The 26,000-nt window shown below is 35.4% G+C and overlaps 2 protein-coding genes across 4 annotated transcripts; one reads left to right on the plus strand and one right to left on the minus strand.

Moving 5' to 3' along the window:
* The first annotated feature begins 157 nt into the window (after positions 1-157).
* On the plus strand, positions 158-15,685 carry l(3)80Fg (dnaJ homolog subfamily C member 16 l(3)80Fg). Of its 2 annotated transcripts, none has more exons than XM_085958350.1 (13): positions 158-503; positions 2,076-2,252; positions 3,121-3,210; positions 3,509-3,789; positions 3,885-4,065; positions 7,114-7,315; positions 8,255-8,468; positions 8,746-9,011; positions 9,541-9,713; positions 10,827-11,012; positions 12,136-12,237; positions 13,625-13,829; positions 14,502-15,685. In XM_085958350.1, the coding sequence occupies exons 1-13, from the start codon at positions 322-324 to the stop codon at positions 14,736-14,738; spliced, it is 2,496 nt and encodes an 831-aa protein (XP_085814476.1). In that variant the 5' UTR covers positions 158-321; the 3' UTR covers positions 14,739-15,685. The 2 variants fall into 2 exon arrangements, with proteins under 2 accessions (XP_085814476.1, XP_085814475.1); XM_085958349.1 differs by having other exon boundaries at positions 171-503; positions 8,743-9,011; positions 14,502-14,877.
* Positions 15,686-21,747: 6,062 nt separating this feature from the next.
* On the minus strand, positions 21,748-22,469 carry LOC147064964 (MICOS complex subunit MIC10-like). 2 transcript variants are annotated; one of them, XM_085958355.1, is made up of 3 exons: positions 22,411-22,469; positions 22,213-22,302; positions 21,748-22,130 (listed from the first exon to the last, which is right to left on the minus strand). In XM_085958355.1, the coding sequence occupies exons 2-3, from the start codon at positions 22,289-22,291 to the stop codon at positions 21,916-21,918; spliced, it is 294 nt and encodes a 97-aa protein (XP_085814481.1). In that variant the 5' UTR covers positions 22,292-22,302; positions 22,411-22,469; the 3' UTR covers positions 21,748-21,915. The 2 variants fall into 2 exon arrangements, with proteins under 2 accessions (XP_085814481.1, XP_085814482.1); XM_085958356.1 differs by having other exon boundaries at positions 22,213-22,469.
* Positions 22,470-26,000: the final 3,531 nt, after the last annotated feature.

A 26,000-nucleotide genomic window follows, 5' to 3' on the forward strand; every position in this document is an offset into this window, starting at 1 on the left:
AGATTAAAAATACACAATCAATACTTCACTTTTTTTTATTTTGGAAGCTACCTAGTATGTTCTGGTTTCAGAAAAAAATATTAATTTTATCATAAAACATGAAGTTCGGCACCGATAAAAGTCAAGTCAACCCATCTGCGTCTATTTTCGGATCGGTGACTGATCTGATAGCAAATCAAAAAGTGTTTCATCTGTCTTGTGTTCTGTGAAATAATATTTTTCGCTATGATCAATATTTCAGATATACTATATCTCCTGTAATCGAGGATTATCCTGTGTGCTGTATTATTTCATGCATTCGACAGATTAAAGGACCGGACCATGAGATGGACATGGAGAAGTCCGTGCGCGCAGCGCTCGGCTGTGTATTTTATTTTTATATTATCCTTAAGTGCTCTGGGAGCTTTGCAAAAGTTAGGTGACCCTTATGAAGTTTTAGGGATCAATCGACGTGCTAGTCTTCAAGAAATAAGGCGAGCGTATAAACAACTAGCGAAAGAATGGTAAGAATGTGATAAAACACTGACTTCTCTCCGCGGACCACTATCCTGCGATTTTGTGCATTTGTCATGTTAACGTTTGTTTGTCGGATATTGTAAATATTGCTCTTAAACTTAAATAAATGTGTGTAATAGTCATATCCCTTGTTCGTGTTCTTGCATGTTATTAATTTTAATGTACTGTGGTTTGCATTGACTCTCAGAAATGACGTTTAATTTGACAATTCATCCGCGACCTTTCAAATAGGTTTACTGAAAACAGTGCACATGAAATCTCCCACAATGTTGTCACAATTGTACATTATTATTAATATTCAATGTTTTTCTGCCATTTTCTCAATGCCTGGCTGTTTGTGATTGTTTCACTTCTATTACTAACTACACTACTGTCATTGGGTCTCATGGTCTGTTGTAGTGTTAAAAAGAATACAATATATTATGTAGGTATAATCCCACATCCTGAAACGGGCCCCTAGGCTAGAATCTTTGGCAGGCCCCTTGGGTCTTTTTACTGGTTCTCCGCCACCGCTTGCTGTCATCTGTCAGTGAGCGCAGTGTTGCCAACCGAACTATAATTGTAGTACAGTTTGGTTCGCGTACTGTTAAAAAAGTAACATTTTCGTCCACGTACTATAACAAAAGTATAGTACATCAAAAATACCACAATTTTGAAAAATGGAATTAACTGAATTCGCCGGTTTTGCGAATATTCCCCATTGCTTATTTCATTGCGTTTAAAAGTTGTCTGTTCCGTAAAATGTTCGTACTTCAATCACAGAAAATCGTAATAACGTGAAGCGAAAGACGTAGTAAGTGTAATCTTTATAATATAAATAATATAAGATCTCAGTGTGCGATATTAGTCTATGGACGTAGTCTTGCGTTGTATACTCTAAAAAATTAACGTGACAGTTAATGACGGCGGCCGGTGTTACCATTTTTCGGTCGTAAGAGGTATTTTAATAAAGCAGGGCATCGGAATTTCTCGAATTCTCCATCATGTTAATGTGACAAACAAAAAACTTACATTTTCAACATGTCCCATTATTTTTGCCGAAATACTATAATGTCATGGACCGCATACTATAATTCGATGACAAAAAGATAGCTGAATCCCAAAATGGCGACTGACAGATAAAGATGACGGAGAAGCAGTAAAAAGCACCGGCCCCTTTACCTATTGCTAAGGTTAAAGGCAATGTGACACTATACAAGCATTTTCCACATACCTGGTGTTCGAGGTAAAATTATGCGTATTAAGTGTAATTTTAGCGATTTTTTGTATTCTCGAAAACATCCACTTTAATTATGTATTTGTCAAAGTTTCGACACAATAATCAATAATTGTATCTCTTAACCACATATTTTAAAATGTTAACATTCGTAAAGTAAAATAGTGCCACAGGCAATTATTTTTACTATCAGAGCATATTTTTAATGTGCGTTTATCTCACTTCGACCCGCCACGCCGGGCCCTTAAGCCTCTGTTGAACTCTGAGAGCCATGCTTTTACCACTGAACTTGGAATGTAGTCCATATGTGATATTTTTCCTTACAATAGATCAATAATTTCAGGCATCCAGATAAGAATGAAGATCCGACTGCAGAAACGAGATTTGTTGAGATAAAGCAGGCATATGAACTGTTGTCAGACGCTGAGAGAAGAAAAGCGTATGATCTCCATGGGATTACATCCGAAGATAACACATTATATAGAGAAAGACATGACTACAGTCAATATGGACGCTTTAGGTAAACGAATTCTGATTATGATACATTCGTTAATGTTAATACAGACTGCGACACATTTAGATAGGAAGGCGGCGATCGGCGAACAACACTTGCGTCATTCTTCTTTAACCTTTTTTGTTGACGCATCACAGTCTAGTCAAGACATTAAAATGTAAAACCGCATATATCCATAACATGAATAGATAGCACACTACAGATTTAAGGAAGATGCCGGTGTATAAAGGAACATAGTTTTACTAAATTGGATATCGTTAACAAATTGTTAAGTTTCCAATATTTATAATGAAAAAGATTTATTCAAAGAATTATTAATGTTTAAAAAAAGAGTGTGCTAAATTGTTTTTTTTAGAGGTGCTAAATATATAGATTCAGTCAGTTTAAAAAAAAATCTTATATAATATTATTACCTCCCCATGTAGAAAACAAATCGACTTTTGAAAGGCAAAACCATGCAAGCTAACTGCTCAGTAGAGCAAAAGTGGTTTTGTCTTTCCAACAGTTGAAATGGAACAGCCTACCTACATTAATATTTAAAAAAATATATATAATTTTAGTTTAGTAGATTTTGATTCTTACCACCTCAATGTCTGATAATCATAATTGCAATATTTATGTGGGAAGGAGCTTAGGTGATTAAAGAGCATCTACCATTATCATGCATCTATACATTCTACGGTACCTATCAAAAAGTCTCTGACAATCTGTTATTATCATTTGCCACAAAAAAATGACAGTGATGCAATTCTTTACATGTTAAATGAATCATTTATTACACACATTGGATTTGGGTAACTCGGAAAAGCCTCAGAATCTATTTATTTGAAAAATCTTGGAAAAATTAATTAACATCATGATTTTGTTCTTACAGCAATGATCCTTTTGAAGAGTTTTTTGGAGGCCGGTTTCACTTTCAAGACCAAGACATTACATTATTCCATAAGCTCGCTGTTACAACTAGGTAAGATTATAAATTATGTAATACATATTTAACAATAGTAGAATTCACAAAGATATGTTTTTTACCATCCTATGGACCAGTGGTTCACAGCAAAATAAACCGTATTGTTCGCTTCCTTTTCACTTTGAAGATGACAAAGGTAATGTTGAAATGTTTGTTGATACGTGTGAGTGACACTAATATATACCTATCCTATATTATATTGTAGATTGTACACATAAAATTGGCCCCACTAATAAATAGCTATGGACCAACCAACAAATTAGTACTTAATATATTGACAAAAATCTTGTTGCAGACATTTTGAGAATAAACTGGTAGAAAAGAGTGGCCGAGATGCCGTCCTGGTCCTATTCTACTCGGACTGGTGCATGGAGTGTCTCCGGGCGGCTCCCGTGTGGCGCAGACTGGTAGATGCCCTTCAGCCGCGAGGGGCCACATTAGCGACTGTTCATGCCGGACACGAACCCCTACTAGCTCGACAGCTGGGCGTTCCTGGCTTACCTAGCCTCGTGCTGCTTGTGGATAAGCACTCCTATGTCTACCGAGAAAGTATGATCTCTGTCCAGAAAGTCGTAGGTAGAGAAACACTTATATTATTTATTTGTTATTTATTTCTTCAATCGTCAATTAACGTCATTGGAAAATTTACTCATCATGTTTTCCATTTTCAGAGTTCATTCGGAGCAAATTGCCTTACAAACTGGTAAGACCCATTACGGATGACAATGTCGACCATTTCCTGGACGGTTGGGAGGATAACAGAGTAAGGGGATTGATTTTCGAGGATAGACCGGCCGTGCGCTTGAGATACCTTCTAACTGCATTTCATTACCGAGACAGGGTCGCTTTTGGGTAATTTTTAAGTAACACTTTTTTTTTCAATATGTTTCGATGTCAACACAACATTGTTAACATGCTTTTCGATGCATTAACTAACATCTCCCATATCACTGTGATGTGCACTTCACGCATATGCCAGCTCTCGACATTGCGCCAATTCATACCCAGCAGATTTGACTACCTACTTCCACTTTTGTTAAAAAAAATCATACTGGCAATCATAAATGTACAGAGCCTTTTTCCATTTTCGGGTTAATTTGTAGTAAGTTTCGTTAGATTGGTTTTCCATAGCCGCCACCATCACCTTGAATTAGTGTTATAAGCCTAAAAAAGTTATTTCGTATAACAGTCGCATATAGTTACAAACACAGTAAAACCTCGTTAGTAAGAACACTGATAATTCGAAATTCTCTGTAATTCGAAATTTTCGCAAAAAAAAGTCCCTTGAACATTATTTTCATATAAAACCATACCTTTAATTCGAATTTCGTAATTTGAAATGATTTCAGAGTCCTAGCATATAAAAATATTCAATAAATCGTAATAAAGTACACTATTTCATGAGCCAGTCATTGAAAATTGTGACAGACTTTTCTTAAAACGTCATAAATTACTTATTTTATGAAGGTAATAAAAATAATCCTGAAATTTTATGACCCATTAAAACAACAATAACTGTCAGTTTCAGGGCTGTAGGTATTTAATTGTTTATTCGATTTTCACATAGTTTTACTAGAGAACCAATGCCAAACAATTGTGTTGACAAATTGGAAAAAAAAAATATTCTCATTAAATTTTCTATAATTCTAGCTACTTGGTAACTTCAATTAATTGACACATGGTATTTGCACAGATTTTAATTTGAAAGAATTTTATCGGAAATTTGGTAGGCACATCTATGATCGTAAACCAAATTAATGAAAATCAAAATTTTAGTATTTTCCCCCCATACATTTTGTAATTCGAATTTTTTTTCGATTTTCGGTCGCGTGGAATTCGTATTAACGAAGTTTTACTGTAACAGTACATAAAGTAACCGAAGCAAAATGTTGACAGCAAGTTGTCATTTTTAATGCTGCATTAATAATGCATTAACAATGCTGCCAACGTATAGAGTATAATTTTTTATTAACTTACCAATTGAACCACAATATAAACATTCTGGAATCGATTTCAAATGTTGTAATACAGAAGTTTGAAGAATGACTCAGACCCATATTTGCCGAAAATGAGTTACGTACAGATTTTGTACCTAAATAATTGTCATATCTGTCTGACTCAATTCACACTTTCAGTATATTTATAACAGAAACCCGAAATTCTTAAAACAATAAAGCCATTAACATTTGAAGCCATGAATTTTTTTTAATTGATTCATTTTCTGGAAACTATTATTTTGGAGATAGGGTAGTCTAGCTCTTAAGTACCGATTGTTTGATAAATGTATATATGCACATAACCCAATTTCATTGCATGATAAATCACTCTCTATCGCCTGTCTACTCTCAATTGACCCAACATCTTATTTGTCAATTAAAATTCAATTCGAAGTAGTATGCCGGAATTTATGTGGTTCATTTCAGCATACTTTAGCTAACATTTTTTTTGCTTTTGATACTTGATTCTTGGACATTCAAAGGACAGGTTTCAGCATTTTTTTGTCAGGTCTGGCATATTTAATAGCATGACAATATTATTTACTAATAATTATATTCTCAAGATATCAATGGTGGAGACTGCATGAAAAAAATAACAATACACACTTGACAGTGACCAGTGTGTTATAATATATCTGCAGAATATAGTGACAGTAGCAATTTTGGAATCAGATTAACTCAAAAGATTTCTAAATAACAGATCATCTTTTTTTCCCAAAATGCAGCGCTGATCAACTATGCGCCTATACAAATATTAGTTATGATTGCAGACCCGATAATTTCATTCTACAGTAGAACCTCGGTTATCCAGATTTCATGACATAGAATTTTTTCAAAAATTGACATTAAAAAAGTTTATTCTGGAAGTAAAATGGATGTTTTACAATTTTTTCAATTATCCGGATTATCTCACTCCCAATAAGTCTAGCTAGATAATCGAGGTTCTGTCATATTTATAGATGTCGATAATTTTTCATGTTGTCAATCCTATTGAATATTATATACTTATGGATGGAATGATAAATTAATCCATATTTGTCGCTATAGCCTTGTAGGTATTATGTTTAGAAAAATCAAATATTTAAATTATTTTTAGTCTTTTTTTTACACCTTTATACAATGTAACCATCGCAAGTGGAATGTATCGCCAGGATTATTGAATTATTACCTTGAAAATAACGAAAGTAATAATAGTTCGATAGTACGCACTGTGATACATTCCACTCGCAGTGGGGACACTAGAATAAAAATACGTAGGTAAAAATTCTATAATCACTATATATATCGTATCGGACTCCGCCACTGTATGATATGTCTTATTACATAAACGAAAAGCGTTACGCATTTATAAATCAATGACAATTTTTCTAAATTCTGATGGTTAGATTTGGACGTAGTTATGCAGAATGTAGCCAGTCCACAATAATGTTGAGCTGAGATAATGGCACTTTAGCAACAACATGATATTAAAAATGTATGTAAAATTGTAAATAGTATTTTATTTCAAGAATATTTTTTTGGCGGCTTGGCTATCTTCAGCAGAACGTAGAGAAAACCTTCTCGCATCTGATCTATATCATATCTAATTTTTTGACTGGTTACTTTCTGCATAATTATGTCCATTTGAAGTTTAGTTTTGAATTTAATGGTGCTTCATTCAACACTCAAACTAGATTTTCTGTCAACGTTTTCTCAACAGATGGCATTCTTTTTTGGATATGACTATTGCCTATATATACCTTCTATATGTTATTATGTTATATGTATTATAACAATTTCGAAAATATACTATTTTATTCAACACAGTTTATTGTAAAAAATATTCAATTTTATGTACAAAATCTATAATATCAAAACTTGCTTTTCATGCTCTCTTAAATGTGGATTACCTTAACATTCACAGGTTTGTGGATCTGAGCGCTCCGAACACAGATAAGATTCGAAGTCGGTACTCGGTGGCGCGAGGCCTTGACACGGTGATGCTCTTCCGTGAAGACTGGCACCGACCGGCCGCCACAGTCAGCATGGCGGACATCCCCACCACCACCCTGCACCAGATTGTCTCCGCCAATCAATTCCTCACATTGCCACGGCTCTCTTCGCAGGTAGAATTGCTATTTATGTTTCCAATGTCTATGGGCCGGGTGCAAAGAATGTGAAACTAACTAATCATGATCTCATTGCATAGTTGACATTATTATATTATTAGTTAAACAGTATCCACTTATAATGGTAATAGGCATGTCTCCATTCATGCATTTTTTCATTCGGTAGATGAACGCATCGCAGTCACTTGTGTTTCTAAATTCCGACAGTTGGGTGGAGTCATTCGTTATGCGTCCGTTTTTCGCCGAATAATGTCATTTACATAAGTACGACAAAGCATCTGTTAGTTTGTTTTTATAGAAGATTATCGTAGAAGAAAGATTTCTTGAATATTAAAATACCCATAATATTTACGGTGGCCGCGCAGGTTAAGCGTTGGACTATAACACCGTGGGCCCCAGGTTCGAATCCTGGGTCTGGCAAGTACACATATTGTTTTTCAATTTGTGTGTGTCCGGGTATAAACCCAATAGGTTGAGCAAGTGGTTGACATCCATTTCTCGTAAAAAACAAAATCTGTCCATACAAACCTCTACTCTGTGGAAGCCCATATGATCCTATTAGGATCGGACATGGTCGAAAGAAAAAGAATATTTAGATCGTTTCGTTTGTATGTCAAGCAGCTACGTACGTACATTCTATACTGCCTGAATTATTGGATATCGGATTAAAATCAAATTGCAGAAACAAACTAAAGATTTTTTATGAAAGAATAAAATTTGATCTGATGTCCCCATATTTAGTCATTGTCATAATTTATTGTTTAAAATGATATATAACATAAGAAATTAATTGCCTGTCCCTCAGAGACATTAATTAAGGGTTAACACAGGACGAAAAAGAAATTATGAAACGACCAGGCCTAAAAAGAAAATATAGTCGGTTGCGTGCGATGAATCAGCCAAATTGCACTGACATATAAATGATATAATTTTTAGGGTGTATTGGAGTCAGTATGTCCAGCGGAATGGCAAGGAGGACGCCGTCGTCTGTGCGCGGTGCTCGTCAGTCGGGGTGGTACTCAACATGCTGGGGCGCGTGCCGCTCTCCGGAGATACGTTCGCTCAGCCCAACTGCCTCCTGACAGAGTGCGCTTCGCCCATGTCTACATGGACTCCCAGCAGCAATTTGTTCAGGCCCTCGCCACTGCTGGTATGATGCTTCATCTATATGAAGATTGATTGGTTTACATTTATGCATGTATTATGTATCACATACTGTGCGAATTCTATATTCTGGTTGCATCATCATGGAGATATGGGAAACTAAATATCACACCACCAATTCACGTACATGTCTATGTCTTCATCCCCCGCTTCTGTCCTTTAACATTATATACAATCTTCTAACATGACAATCAGAACATGATACTTAAAAGTCATCCTTGTGTCTCCTTTTTTGTATATTATATAAACCATTTCGATAGCAGCTGGCAGCAAGTCAGAAGATCCATCGTGGGCGGAGCTCCGCATCGTGATAATTTGGCGCAGAGATGAATCTCGGATCCGGCATGAGTGGTTTGCCGACCGGTGGCCTGCCACAGTGGACAGCGCCACGGGAATTGAAGGCGGAGAAATTGCCACAGGAGAGACTGACTCCGATTCGAAATTGAACCGAACGCAGCGACATCTAGCTGATACCCTACGACGATTGTTGAGGCCTACTGAACCGCTCTCGTATGAGACAGTTGTTAAGGTAATTTTACTGATATATTATCGTAAAGTGAAATAAAGCTTCTCTTGTGGCTTGTGCTAAACTTAAGATGTCTTTTTATGCCAACTGTAGTTGAAGTGTCATTAACAGTTTGCATTTTGACAGCAGTGCTTTACAGTAATGCCACCTTACGAAGACTAAAAGCAATCAACCGTATGCTGGGTTTCAACAACAGTTCCTTACGGCAGATGGTTTTGCCAGTAATGAAGAGATTATTAGAAGGAAGTGTATCATGCTGCCTCTTGTTACAACTAAAGTCGATGATGCTACGGATACCTCAAGAGAGTCTCAACCTGATCTGCCTTTTTTCAAACCAATCATATTCTATCGTCATGGAAGGCTACTAAATACCATTCACAGGATGCGGAGGAACCAATTATGCTGGCATGGCCCGGGACTCTTGAAAGCACTGCATTGTGTCTATATGCTCCACCTAAAGAAATAGAACGAAGTGGTTAGCCACTGTGATTTGTCAAATGATTTGTTTACAAATAAAGTTGTCTTGTCACAGGAACTTATAGACGAGCACACAGCTGGAATTTGGGGCCGTCTGCTCGATGCGGCTACTGCAATGGCCGAACAGGCTACAAATGCTATTCGGAAGGACACACTCTTACCTGTCTTGTCTGTCTTTGCAACTATTCTCCTCATTCTGGCTGCTGGATACCTCATGGCGCATCTTGTGTAAGTAAAACTTCTTATTTACCGTTATCACTAATTAAACCTTTTCGCTGATAAGAAACACAGTTTCGACTAAATTTCTGGGAAACTGATAAATCATCTTTTCGTAAATAAGTAAGTTTTTAATTGGTACAGTCCAATTTTTATTTAACACGGGTTATGACCAACGTTCCCTCTAATTTTTCTATTGTGTGTGCGGATCATCAGCGCATCTGAGCAGTGGCGTAACTAGGGTTGGTGTCATCCATCAGTGACGGGCCGTCACCAGGTGCGGTAAATTTACACCCCCCCCACAAACACACACATATAATTTTTCATTAAAACTTATATACTTTGCACGCGCACACAAGCCGTTAATCCAAAAGTCTTTTGCCCCCTATTGAATTTCTTTGGACTCTGCTGGTCCATCGTCGTTCACAAGTTTGCCAGTACAGTCTCTCAATCTTAATTGATTGAACTTCGCAGTAATCATGGGTCTGTCTGGGTCTGATTCCCGGTGAGATCAAAATATATTTATGTGGTGTCTGGTCAAGTCTGGGTGCTTAAGTGATTGTTTCACTTAACTTAACTTTCACTACTAGGTACTACAATACTCTCATTGGGCCTTATGGCTTGTATTAAAAAGAACACAATGTATATCGACAGATCCTACGTAAAAGGTCAGAACTGCGTTTTTAGCTATTTTGACTTGATTGCCTTTATTAAATAATTTTAAAGATAATAAAACGATGATATCAAAAAAAAAACAAAAATTCAATCAATATTTTATTTTAGGCATAATTAAAAAAATATGATTCCAGCATTTAAATTAACGTAGTGCTGTCATTAAAATTTATTGAAATCGTACTGCGGAAAAGTTACCATTTTGCACTTCCGACCATATAGGTGTCGATAAATATTTCTTCTTTCTTACTGTGGAGAATGTTTCTTTCAAAAACGTTTACTTAGTTAAAACAAACCTATGCCAAATTTCATCTAAATTGTTGGAATTTATTGGAAATAATGTAAAATAATGTAATGAAACTTTGGGATACTGCATTTGAGAAAATCCCATCTTAAATTCAAGATTCGACCGTACTTATTTAAATTAAGCTATGTTTGTCATTCCTGTTTCAGGCGAATGGAAGAAGAATCCATACAACGCCGTGAAGCCGAAAAGCGAGCAAATGGAAATGATGACGGAAGCAAAGCGTCTCAAAATAATAACAACGGCTCACCGAGTTTGCCGCGTACCACTGCAATACAACAGTCGGAGTTAAAGCTTCATGAACTACGAGCCGAGAAATATAATGGACTTGTCCGGTATGAATATTTTATTTCTTTATGCCTGTTCTTAATATAGAGCATGATATGGCACCACACAAATGCCTTTCACTCGCCTGTGTCTTTCCAGGTCATGCAAGCATACCATCTAATCTATATCCCTGTGGATGGTCCAACGTCACATCTTCATCTTAGGTGTTATGAGAGGTTACATTTTCTGCTCTCTTATTTCCTCGTTTTTGACAAAGCTATATCACTACATCCGCTAATATCTGTTTGCGAATCGCTTTTTCCAAACCCATGGTGCCACTGTGGAATGATTCCAGTATACTTCAAAATGCAAGCATTGAACAGGCAGTATTTGCTAAGTGCCATCTCCTGTGATGCACAACTGAAACTGTTGACATTCTCAGTGTTCTATCACTGATGAGCAATATTATATATGGAAGGCATTAACTATTCATTAGATTTTCATCTTCCGTTTACATGTGGCAAGGAATTGTAGAAATCTGTGTTCATAATTGCTATTTTAATTATCTAAGTATGTATAGTTTAATTTGAACTAAAAAAATGTGCTGAAGAAAGAATGTCCACATATTGTTTAATCAATTTTTTGATTGATCAGTATGCTGCCCTTCCAAGGAAGAAGGCTCTAACTCGCAAAATTTGTGAAATTGAGTTATGAATGCCATCTGTTAGGTAATTTTGGAAGCTATAATATATTCTATTCACTTTAAAATCAGTATTATCACTAAAATACCGTTAAAAAAGTGAAAAAACGGACATCTGCTAAAATGATACACATTTCTTAGCAAAAAGTATTGCAGTTACTGCTTGTTCATTATTACTTTGTATTTTAACATCTTACTAATAAAAAATATCACCGTTTTTTATTAATTCACAGTACTAAAATTTGAAAAAAAAACACATGACATTTATCTCGAAAGTGTGTTAGAGTCAGTTACTGCCTTCTTCCTTGGAACGGCAGTATGCACCAAATCATGGTGCTGAGAACAGGCGGTCCGGGTTTGGAGTCAGACTATGGAACTAATAAGTTGAACTAAAACAAGTGACATAAAATCCATTGCTTGTAAAAACAAAAATCTGTTACTAAAACCTCTTGGAATGTAATTTAAATATTCTATGTCTATTGTATTCTTAGGTTACTGAAGCCTGGATGCCGTACCATTGTCCTATTGGTCGATCTTCAGTCCCGTGTGCAACTTCTGTCAATGTTTCACAAGATTGTTTGGCCATACAGAAAGTAAGAAATAATATTCAAAACAATTTTTTTTTCGGTTCGGTACATGATCAGACACGCGCGTTAACATGATCTTACTCCCTACTTCAGTTATTATAGTTTGTCAATTTATGGCTACGGCCGTATGTTGTAGCCTATCCACTGGGAAATGCCAATAGAAATGGCGTATTTCAAAAAAATACTACCTTATTCTTAAGTCACTAATTATTATAAAACAATCATTATTCGTAAGATGTTTATCACATTTGAATGGTCAAAGACATAGCTTATAATCAGTATCTTTAGAATTATCTTCAAATGTGTTAATCGTGCCCATTTTTTGAATAATAAAATGCCTAATTCTTGTTAAATTTGGGATCACAGAGATTATAAATATATTTTTTTTTATCGTAAATATTTCACTATAGATATAATGTTAACATTAATTTTATAAATGCGTTTAAAAATTAATAAAACTAAAAAATCTTAACACCACTGCACATGGATATACTGAAATATGACTATATTCTAAAACATTAGATCAAGAGGTTTAAAAGAATACTATTTTATGTAATAAAAATACTTTATGCAGTCATCAAAATGTTTAAAATAAATATAAAGGATGATAAGGCTTCAAAATTATATAAATAGATTATCTACAATGTTTAAGGAATGTTCAGGCTATTGCTTTGAAAATACCATAAAAACTCCATTTTGACCTACGTGGGGCATGTGGGCCGTTCAGACGAGAGAAAGAGTAGGTACATATTCTTCAGTGTGTCATGAAAATTTTGTAATTTGAATAGTGCCCTGATTTGAAAATAGTTGAGAAGCCCTGGTTTAAGGTATATTGAGGCCCTAGGCGCTAACTGATTTTGCGGTGCTCTATTATAGAAATTAAGCCAATTAAATTGTTTTAAAAAATGAATAAAAGTTACAAAGTTTTATTTGTCAATAAATTTACATAAACACATTGACTGTTTTATGTCAGTATTGTAAAATTTAATCGGCATTAAACCAAATACCAAGTGTTAAAAATATAATAATATACATAGTTGTATTGCAATAAAAAAATTACTTATAAATCTTGAGGTTGTGAAAAATACGCATGTGGGTCTATTCTATCTATATCTGTCTATCTCGCTCTAAAAATTAACACAGTCTGGGGCTGTTAAAAAACTTATTGTAACAATTAACCACCTCAATACATAAATATGATAAGCTAGCATCGATAGCCGCCTTGTGTCTAGAATAGACCCACTGTTGAAGTTTTTAGTACTTTATGGGGGGATTGAATATAAGAATTGGTCATAAAATATATGATTTCATTTTATTCTGTTGATATTTGATTTTAATAATTATATCAGCTTAATATAAGTAGTCGTTTTCTAAGACTTGTATTTTTGACCAGAAACAAGACATTGCTGTTTGCATACCTGGATGTAGAACGCCACGTGATCTGGTACCGCCGCCTGCTTCAACTGTCACTCCCCGAGCCGCGAGAGCTAATGATTAACCCTCGTAATTGCGTCGGAACAGTTCTCGCCCTCAATGGCCATCGGAAATACTTTTGTATGTTCCACGCGAAGCATCCAGAGAGCGTGAAGGGGACAAAGGTAAAGCACCCATGAGATTGTATATTATAATTCACCATTGTGGCTGAATGATACTATATATTTTGCTCTAGTAGGTTTTTTAGTATGACTAGGATCACATCCACGGTGGCCTGGTTGATAGAGTGGCCGTTTTTGAAGCCGTGCAATGCGGGGTTGGTTCCACGGCTCGGCAAAAAATGCATGTTTATTCAATGTATATTTGATCTTCAACTAACCCAATGGATTGGGCGAATGACTAACAACCATTACTTATAAATGTGTTAATATAACCTCCACTCTGTGGAGGTCCACATGTCCGCTTAAGGGCAAAGATGTTAATTTAATGTTACTTACTAATTAATGATTTGTAAATTTAATAATATGCTAGGCTAAATTTAATAATTGTGCATGTCAGTAGTAAGTACCTCAATTAATTTTTAATTCAACGGTCAATCTGTTAGATACCGACAAAAATACTATATGACTTTACTTCCCTCACGGTGTGCATATTTAATTCTAAAATATATAATTCTATAAAAAGATACTATGCAATATCGAATAATTGGGAATACATTTTACATGTGGTGATTTTTTTTGATGTGACCAAAAAAAGTTAAACTTTTCACATATGCTTGACATTTCTGGTCCAAATTTACAGACTGTGTGTAATAAATGATGCTATTTTTATATCAGAGGATGGCCCGAATGACTCGGCGTCTGGGTGGCGGCACTCCGTCCGATGCAGATGCGGAGGCGGGCGCCTTCATGGGCTTCCACAGCTCTGAGTCCTCGGACAGCGAGAGCACCAGCGGAGGTCTCCTGCTGCAAGGCTCTCTGCTCGACGGCCTGGATAACTGGCTGGACCGCCTCTTCGAGGGGTCGACCCACCGCTACTACATTAACTATTGGCCCGACTTCACAACCAAATAAACCTTCACCTTTATCATAAGTCTATTTATTAAACTTGTATCTAGGGTAACCTTTGTCTACAGTTTCCTGCTCTCAACGACTAATGTATCCATATACCGTACAGATCTGTAGTGTAAATTGTCATTTGTTAATGAGATTTAAAGGGTTTTCAAATCATATACTTACTGTTTTTAAGTATGTAATCGGTACCATTGAACCCACCTCACTATATGTAATCATTTAAATTCGGTCATCACTGTTCATTGACATGAATATGGGAGAATGGACAGGGTGCAGGCTGATTCCACAAGCCGGTGCGAAAAGACCTGTATTGTGCAATGAGAGTTGTTATAGTGACAGCAGGCAATGGAATTCGCGGCAGGAGTTTAAGCCAGGTGCTTTACCACAAAGAATTTGCTGGTTTAAATTTTTTAAAAACTCCATGATTGCGAGTGGCCTGCAGTTTCAGTGTAAACCACATCCATTTGTCAACTTCATGCTGACAGAACACGTGCCAGTTTTCACAACCGGCCTGCACTCTATTCGTATTCCAAGGCAACATTTATTTTCAGAGTTGTGTGTCATAAGAAACAGACTCAGTGATGATGTCGACTAGTTAAAATAGAATAAACACGTCGTGTTGTTCGAATTGATATTCGACGAACGCATATCATTGACTACTTGAGGTTTAAACGGATACTTATGCTAATGATTGGATAAGTAAATCTTTATTGTATATTATGCAACAGTTAATTTTTTGGTTATGTCCTTCGTAATCATCGTAAAACAGGTGTTCTTATATTCGAGTCAGTGTGGTATTTATTGTTTTATTATATGATATTACAACGTTCATAGATGCCTGCGCACTTCCTGCATACCTTTAATACACGGTTACCATCGTAGCTAAAATAGTTAGCTGGCTTGAAGACGTTTTACTACATTAGTAACTGTCAAACACCTTTTTGAGCATTTGTAAAAAAAACATACTTGTAGCGAAACACTTAAAATATTTAAAACTACATAATATATTATCAATAAGGACAAATCTTGATTCTCTAAAGATTTCCTCTCCATAAGAAATTGGTTAGCAATAATTGACCAATTATTTAATAATCAAAACTAATAAATTTACCTACTCACTAATATTAAATGTTTGCGTCGTCAATAGCCGTCTTAGCATTCGCTTGCAAGTATGAAAATTAGGCATTTATAGAGATTTTATACATTTTCTTACTTTCTCACCATTTTTAATGTTAGACGAACGTAAAGTAAAAAGCATTTTAGTTGGCTAATAATAAGATGATTGACTCGTAAATTGGTAAAATATTGAAAGTAATTCCTGACGGCAACACTGGAAAATGTAAGTGCTGACGCAGGCATGGGGATATAGTATTTTTGGACAGTTTTTTTACAGTCTGAGTAGTGTAATTGTAGCCACGTTTCCCAACAGATGCAATTCCCGAAACCCTCTTCCGACAGTCATGCTGTAACGAGATCCAGAGATCTATTTCTCAACGTGTTACATTAAAAAATAATGTAAATATACTATTATGTAGTCAGTTAATATTCTGATCTGTTAAATTATTGATTAATGTTGTGTATTTATTATATTACTATGTATTGTTTAAATTGTTTATTGTATAGTATGTAAACAAAAATCAGAGTGATTCAATTTGTTAAGGATGACGACCACCATATTTAGAGATATCACCTGAGTTCATCGGATGTTCATTTAAATCGATTATAGTAGTAATAATATGTTATTTAACTAACTGCCAACGCACTGGGAAATCTCGCCGATTTGAATTTTAATTAACACAGTGATATGAGATCAATGTTCGATATTAAATTTTGCAATGTATATATATTTTGTCGACTTATATCAGGCGTTATTGTAAGCAGTATGTTGTATTAACATGTTATTTAACGCATTGACACAATATACATGGTTGACTCTAATGTTGTTGATGTAAAAAAGTGATTTGACGCTTGCAACTAAACTGGCAGAAACACAGCATACGTTTTGTCTATAGTGGTTATCTGAGTTCGTGTTTGTATCCTGCGTCTGGTGAAAATGTGTTTTATCTGGAGCCTGGACCGAATTGGTTAGACAAATGGCTAATAACCATTCCTTGTATAAAAAGTCTGCCGAGACCCATCTGCAAAGTTTAGGAGCTAAAATAATCATTTACCTTTTTTTTTCAAACAATAGCCATTGACTATTTCTAATTATCGAGATATTCCCTGTGTTTTTGTGTAAATTATACTATGATTTTGAAGATATAATAATTATAACCAAAAATATTATTAAGAAAACATAGTTGTAATAATTATATTGAATAGATTTTCACTTGCCGAATGATGAATCAATAACTTAGCCGAACGACTCAAGTGTAGTGTCGTAGTTAGTGCGCACTTTTTACAAAATAATAACATTTTTCAAAATTTTATATACCTATTTAGTACATGACAAAGTACGGAAGTAAGATTTTACAAGTCTAATACATAGTATAGTGCTTAATTTGTAGAAATCGCTGTAAGTGTGGAACTCGGTTCGTTGCGTTGCTTTGTCATCAATCTTCCCGTATTATGAATAGATTACGTTATTATTATCAAATCTTAAAGATACATAACATAAGATAAAACATAGCTTTAAACCTCTTCACTCTGGAACAATTTTTCACTATTCTCTGTCTTCTTATAAATTTTGAATCGGTTTGCGGTCACAATATGTAGGGGGAAACCATTTCTTCTCTTACTGCAGGTTGCAAAGTAGTTATATATAACATCAATCCATATCAAAATTAATTTTAAAATCCACAGTAGAATAGAGGCAAGAACTCTCACCTCAAATAACAAAATTATAACAAACAAATTCACAAATTGTTTTTTCAATCAGTATATTATGTGTTTGTTTGGGTTGACCGTATGGACCCATGAGTTAAACTAATCACTATAAACCGAGCAGAAATTCATAACGCTCTTGTCTTGAAGCACAAATGGTATTTTATAAATTACCTACAAAGATAAGAAAAAAAATTGTATTACATTTAAAGATGTGGTTCTTTACGACTAATTCAGTAGAAGTAAAGGGTACAAAGGACAATGTTTCTATGGCTATGTATAACTATAGCATATTTGTGTCGCTGCATTTCAAAATCAGCCAAGTCCAACTTTAGGTATTTTTGACTTCTTTGTGAATTGCTGAAGAACTACTGCTTTCTAACATTTCTGCATTATCAAAATGTGGAATTTATTAATATTAAATATTCTATACTCGAAATAATATAAACTTTCACCCTTGTGACTGTGTATTAGAGAAAGCAAAAAGCTGTTTTTCTCCTATTCATCCATTATGGACTTAGCTGATTTTGAAATCTAGCGACACTTGTTAGTGTTATATCTATACCACCGGGGGGGGGGGACACACAGATAATCTGCCAACTGCAAGATGCCATTTTCTTTGTGCTCACCAGAAACCGAGCTGTAGTCATTAAAATAATTATCGTTTTCGTTTAAACACTTACATCATGCCACCTTTGAAATACTATAACTCTAAAACCTCGGAAGTAAGAGAAGAAATGATTTTTATATGTGTAGTGTTGTATATTTTTGTTGTGATGAAATAATCACAAGCCTGTGCAAATGATTCTAGTCGTTTTATTGTTGGGGGTGTGCTGTACCATTTATGTGTACTCTCAGTTATCAACTGCATAATATTTTAGTATTTAAGAATATATACAAAGATGTTGAATATTTTATTGAATCCGCATTATATATTATTCTGCCGTTCAGTGTTGCCAACTGTCGTTGTCAAAATATATGCCACACAAAAAAAAGTAAGCCACTTGGCATCAAAAAATGCCAATTTTTTTTCAAGGATAAGTTACATTGAATAATTTATTAATTTGTAAATGATTAATGCGATTATCGCTTAAACATTGTTTGTTATGTTTATAATTAAAATATAAGGTACAGTCGGAATATTAATTTTCAAGCTAGTCTTGTTGTTCTAAAGAAATTTTTGAGAAATGTTAAGTTGATTATGGTATAAAATAATACTAAATAATAATGCTAAATTTAAAGTCTTACGCCAGTTGCATGTTTGCAATATTTTTATTAAAAAATGGATCTAAATCTGGAAAAAAGGCGTCAAGTTGGCAACGCTGCTGCTGTTCCAATAATTTTATAACAATGTTTCCTATTGTGCAATCTGCATCAGTACAGTTAAGAAACTTATTTAAAATATACACTTTACACCTTTTTTTTTTTTAATATTGCACCCATCCATATCCTACCATCGAACCAATCAGAAGACAAGAATTTGTCTCAATTGATTTGAGGTCAGTCGAAAGACATCACTTATAAACAAGCAATATAATTGTTCTAGATTCCTTAATCTCAGGATTGAAAATATTAGAACATGGAATAAGCTTTATAATGATTTTGTATGCATTCAAATTTTGGCTGATGGTAACAATAAGAATTTGTGAGCGAATTTTCAATTAAAATTGATTATTCAATTTAACCTAAGAGTTTGTACATCAAATAATATTGAGAGAATTTGAATCATCTATTTTATTTTGATTGTGACCTAACTTGTTCAATGCTGACATAACAGCAGTCTACGCCGGGTTCCCAACCATGTGTCAGCGGGCGCATGCATGTGCCTCTGATGGACATCACTAAAATGCAAATAGTATAATACGTTCACTTGAAAGAAACTGCTTTGCTGACCAGAAAGCGGTCTTCGCCAATGGCACTTGGTCTACTTGGACAACAAATGTCAATTGGCAGAAGTATGCATGAAAAGGCAGCTCGAGCACAAACTGGCATGGAGTGCATTTGGGCGCCTGAATATTATTTTCAAAAGTGTCATCCCATTGTCCCTAAAGCGCTGTGTTCAACAATGTATCATCAGCACATATGCATGTGAAACAGTCTAATGAAAGTGAAATCCAAAAACTACTAGTAGCGCAACGTGTTATGGAAATTCGATAATGTGGCAATTCCTAAAAGAAATTAATGAATAAGAGATTGCTAAGCTCGTGAAATGGCAATGGGACGTAAATTTAACTCGGCGATTGCACAAATGCAGTAGGTAATACAATGTTGTGAAAGACATTAAATTACCACGGGGACACCATAAAACCTGCTGGATTAACGATATATAACAAGTTCGGCAGATGTAAGAACTAGGGACCGAGAAGAATGGAAGGAACTAGGAGAGGGCTTATCCAGCAGTGGATCGACCCTGACTAATGATGAGTACCATAATAGCATTGTGGATGTCTCATTTAAAGATTGATTCTCTTGTGCATTTTCTATATTTATCGAAAATACCAAGTGAGTTCCATCATCCGAGAATATTATGCCTGTGGTTTCCGTTTCGTCAATCCATCTATGCCAAAAATGATTACTGAAATAGTTGATTCAATAGACAATTAATTTTAATAATTCATTCAAGCAAGAAGCCAAGTTGTTGAATTAGAAGTATTGGACATCCAAAATAATATAATAATGTGCAATAGACGAGAGCTTTTGGTATCGGCAGATCTATTCTGAGTATGTAACTTTATAAACATACTGTTTCGCTATGTATCTGAGATAACCCCAATGTGTTATGGATATATATTGAGTGCAAAATGGTTATCAGCGATAATCTAAAAGTCGAATCTTTGAGTAGGTACCTGTGTTATTTTGTAAATAACATCTTCCTAAAAAATGGATCACATAAGATAAAAAGATATTTTGGTTCTACTTATGTATGTGAAACATTATTTTCAGCAATAGTTATTAACTAAAATAATTACAAGATAAAAAGAACTTTCTATATACAACGTTTTTAAATTTTCTGTTAAATCATATAAACTTGACTTGACTAGCTTAAACGATCAAAAAAATTTGTACCTTATAGAAATAATACTGAAATGTCATTTTGAGTAACGCACGTATATATTAATAATTTAGTTGCTAGGACTCCAGACCCCTAGCACCCAATAATGGTGTCGAAATAAATTTTCATACAAAACAGAATTAACTGAAAATGAATTCAATTCTACTTAAAGATGGCTAAGAGTATTAAAAAAATGCATTGGCATCGTGTTCTGATATATTCTAAAAGTTTCAAATGTCTAGCTAGTCGGGAAGTTAGTTAAAAATCGATTGCAAGATTTGTGTCGGATAAAGTACCACAAAAGAACTTCAAAATTTGTTTGCTGCTGGCTTCCTGTAAAGTGTAAACCGACAAGAATCGTGTTTTATTTAGACATGAATTTTATGTCAATACTATACGACCCAAAGAGGTTGGAATACGGCAAACTGCATACGTACAAGTTTCTGGACACAAAAAAATAGCATTAAGATTTATTTTTGAGATAATAGGTAAATTTAATTATGGACATTTCAATGGATAAATATTATAGCGCCTGTGTACGTTGTACGTGCATGGAATCACTGTCGGCAATAGTGCTTATTTTAAACTATCATGACAATAACTGTTAACACGTAAAAGTGCTGACTGTCTCTCCAATCTCATACCCCGTTTACACGTGCATAGATTCACTGTGCACAGTAAGAAAATGTATGGGGAAACATGTATTCCTACAGTTGGTAAGATTGCGTGCATGAATCAAACAAGTTTGGAAGGTTTCGAATTCAAAGCGCAAGTAAGATTATTTTCGATCTGCGCCTGCGCAGTAGCGCGATAGGGGCGAACATGCCGGTAAAAACACGAACTACTCATTTTGAGCTTAACCGATTTTCAATATGACTTGTCAGATAGTACTATAAAATGACAACATCGCGCCTCGCTTACTCTTGAAGAATGAGATTGGAGAGACAGTCAGCACTTTTACGTGTAAACAGTTATTGTCATGATAGTTTAAAATAAGCACTATTGCCGACAATGATTCCATGCACGTGTGCAGGCGCTATTATACTCGCAACTTCATTCTTGGTAATAATATTCTTCTGAAAACAAACCAGTTGGGAGCGCCTGGTCGAGAGGCTTAATTTCATTAAAAAAAACTTTTTAGATTTACTGATAAATAATAATTTATTCCAAATTACATAATTGATAACAAGCACACATGATTTGATTGCACTTAATCAATAGATAATAGAAAACTTTCTACATAAACGTGTCGATGAAACAAACTTACAAAAATAAAACATTAAAAATATTACAACAGCCGCATCACTTCTTTTTCGGTAAAATAAACTCTCCAGTTACGGAGTCCGTTATTTTACCTTCATTTCCATGAAAGGATGGCGAATTGAATAAATCATTTACACTAATTTCACAGCTTCTATACGCCATTCCGAGGCCCATACCTGCCCCAACTAGAATCGGCCATCGTCTTCGTTTGAAGAAAAGCAGAGAAAGTACTGCTCCCACGACGGTTCCGCCTCCTGAATAATAAGAGCCAATATTAACAAAAAGCACTATTCAATTCATCACAGTAATTTCATGGAGCATCGTACAAAGTCTTACCAAATTTGATGATACCGTCAGTGAGACATTTATCGAATCCTTTACCGATTAGGTCCTCTGAGTTGACAGGCGCAGCCATCCTGGCTGAAACTGAAAAGTATATGTCACTCACATACAATAAATGTTAACCCACTCAAATCTTCCGTTACTTTATTTATAAAATGAGTATTTAACACATATTATTGAATAATTAAAGACCTTTTCACGTTCTCATTAATGTATCGTGAGGTTGTGTAACTTATGTCACACTTTTTGGCAGGTCGGTCGATTTTTTTGCGGTTGGCATTACTTAATTTGTTACGTCCATAGAAGGAATGTGTAATATTCGTGGTATGCACATGCACTTGCTCGGCAATACACCGCAGCACATTATTTATTTTATTTATTTATTTAAGAATACAAAACATTGTGGACATAACAAATCTAAATTCAAGACGTACACAACATGAGATTTACATTATAAGTCAAACATTACCCTCACAAGAGAGAAGAGAATATAGAAAAAGAAATATATATATAATAACAATAATAATAACAAAAAAAATATATATAATCAAAACATACTTAAGTATAATTTAATACAGAAAAATTTAATTTTTGAGAACGGAAAATATACAATTTTATACAGAAAAATACAGTTTCAAAAATAAAATGCAAAGTACATCATTGAAAATGTCTATGTCTTTAGGGAGCGCATTTACTAGTCTTGCACCCCTCGCTAATGGTGCCTGATAGGCTTGACGCGAGGAAACGGTTCCAATCCAGAATAAATCATGACTGCGACCACGTAGGTAATTGACAGGCGCATGGAAATTCAAATTCATTAGGACACCGGGATTGGAAACCATCCCTCGCGATAACAGGCAAAAGTGTTTCAACAGCAGAAGAGACCGACGAGATTCAAGAGAGTGAAAAGTAAGCATGCCTTGTAGAAAGGCAGTCGGAAAATAATCATCTGACGAATTATCGAAAGGAAAATAGTTAAATGTTTTAAAATAAAGACATCGAAGAAATTTCTTCTGGACGCGTTCTAAAATAAGCTTATAGGAAACCTCATAAGGACACCAGATAATCGACCCATATTCAAGAATGCTACGCACTAATGAGACGTAGAGTGTACGTAATACATTAGGATTCTTGAATGGTTTGGATTGTCGCATGATGAATCCTAGAAGCTTACTCGCACGTAGAGCCGTGGAAGTTATATGCGAGTGAAAGGATAATGAAGAATCAAAAATTATCCCAAGATCTTTCGCCTCAGATTGACGTTTTAAAGAATTTTTTGACATAATATAATGGTATTTAATCGGAGTTCTTGACCTAGAAAAAGTAATACAAAAGCATTTGTCAGTATTAAATTCTAATTTATTCTTTTTTGACCAACTTTCAATTGAACAGAGATTTCTCTGTAACATGCAACAGTCCAACTCATTCCGAATTGGTGCATATAATTTCAAATCATCCGCAAAAAGTAAAAATTCTACTCCATCCATGGCTTTAACTATATCATTGATAAATATGAGGAACATAATTGGTCCAAGATTTGTTCCTTGGGGAACACCTGAAAGAGTTTGAAAGACTTCAGATGCACACCCAGCGTACTCGACATATTGACAACGATGCGAAAAATAAGATTTGAAAAAATTTACAAAATTAATAGATCCGCCTACTGCACTTAGTTTAGTTAAAAGAATATCATGATCAACTCGATCGAAAGCCTTTGACATATCCGTATAAATTGCATCAACTTGACAATGATTGTCTAGTGAACGAGATATGTATTCAGTGTACTCCATGAGGTTGGTAACTGTTGATCGAGTAGATCGAAAACCATGTTGAGCGTCAGTCAGCTGACCATCCACATATTGTGTATATATATATTTATGTAAAATGGACTCAAATAGTTTGACCGGTGCAGAGAGAACAGCCACTGGTCGGAAGTTAGTTATTTCAGATACCGAGCCATTTTTATACACCGGTCGTATACGAGTTAAGCTCCAACATTCAGGGAAGGTAGATTTACTTAAACATAGATTGAAAATATACAACAAAGGATCGCTTAAAAGTTTTTTGCATCCTTTTAATAGCCATGGAGGAATGCCATCTGGACCTACTGAGGATTTCAGATATAGTCTAGAAAAAGCATATTTCATATCTGACTCATCAAGAGGACCAATATTTAGTATGGGCCAAGAAGACGAAAAGTATTCAGGTTGAGGTTGAAGTTTTGGTGGAATCGTGGAATAAACTGACCTAAAATATTCAGCAAAACCGTCAGCGATGGATTTATAGCCATTCAATACACTACCCCCAAAAGACATAGACGATAGCTGTGCAGAAGAGTTACGTAAGCTCCTAACATACGTCCAAAAAGTTTTCGGGTCTGAGGTTAAATTCAAGGAAATTTTCTCAATGTACGCTTTCGAGTCGATGCGACAGGGATACATGGCAGGAAATTTAAAATGTAAGAAACTTGAGCTGACATTCTTTTTAAATTTCGAATAGGTATTAACTTTACTTATCTCTCGCTTTCGATTTTTTTTTTAAATTAAATAAATTTAAGTGGATATGTTCTTCCTCTTCTTTCGTCGACGTCCATTTCCACCACAAAGCCTCGATGACATTGCGCTACTTTACAAGCTGCATTTTAGCGAATTTAAAAGCGGGCCAGTCAGCCCGATGATGACACAAAACTTTCCACTAGCTCAAAATCCACAAGCATTTTGACGTAGTTCGTTTTTTTACCGGAAGGTCGCCACTATCGCTCTACTGCGCAGACGCATATCGGCCCACACGCCAGCTTGTAGCGTGTAAAGTAGACGGGCTTTCAACTTTTCTCGGTAGATTGTTTACAATCTGCTTGTTAGTTTGTTCGATGATGACACTGCGCGAGTTTACAAGCAGATTATAAATTCGCCAACAAGCAGCTTAAAGTAGCTCAATGTCATTGACCCATAGCTGGACCACAATATGAACACTACACGACGACTCCAAGAATGCCTGTCATTCGCCAGTATTTTTGCATCTTCCCAGATCATGCTACCTAGCATCGCATAGCTCCGACGTCGAAATTCGGATGACTTGAAGAACAAGCCAGGTTGAAATTCTCTTGAGGTACCTACCTATTGCAACACGTGGCCGAGCCAAGTTAACCACGGCCTTTTCACTCCCAAAGAAATACCACCACACACCCAGTATTCAATGGAAACATCTGTCCTCGAAGCTCCAGTATAATATGATTGCTTTGAGCTTTCGTTAGAATATGTCATAAATCGCTACTGTAAAGCAGTACCGTCATAATGTAAGTGTTAAATAGGTGGCATTTGGTTTTAACCGAGAAAAGTTGAAAGCCGGTCAACTTTACACGTTACACACCGGCGTGTGGGCCTACTGCGCGACGCAGTAGCAACATCCCTGTAAAAAAACGAACTACGTTCTGTCAAAATAGTCGCTGGCTTGTGGCTTCTCAGCGAATGGAAAGTTTTGTGTGTAATCAACAAATCGCAGTAGCTGAATCGCCCGTTTTTAAATTCGCCAACAAACAGCTCGTAAAGAAGCTCAATGTAATGACGCTTTTCTCGATATACTCGATATTTTGCCCGTCTCTAATCAGGGAGGAACTGACTCTGGAACTGACTGGTGCTATTGCACAACAGGTTGGGTTTCTTCGCGTTGATGTTTATACCGGTAAGTAGGTAGGTACTTTCTTTGGATACAATATCGATGCCAAGTAGGTAGGTATTGATATATTCTATCATTTGATATAATATGGCCCTAGTAATTGCGTG

This window comes from Rhyacophila brunnea, unplaced genomic scaffold, assembly GCF_057557595.1.
Source record: "Rhyacophila brunnea isolate RB1 unplaced genomic scaffold, BYU_Rbru_1.0 scaffold_7, whole genome shotgun sequence".
NCBI lineage: Eukaryota > Metazoa > Arthropoda > Insecta > Trichoptera > Rhyacophilidae > Rhyacophila > Rhyacophila brunnea.

Excerpts from the sequence above, each read along its gene's own strand:
- LOC147064964 (XM_085958355.1), bottom strand. The coding sequence starts at position 22,291 with ATGGCTGCGCCTGTCAACTCAGAGGACCTAATCGGTAAAGGATTCGAT. Across the intron at positions 22,131-22,212 it reads TGACGGTATCATCAAATTTG|GAGGCGGAACCGTCGTGGGA; the intron begins GTAAGACTTTGT and ends CTTATTATTCAG.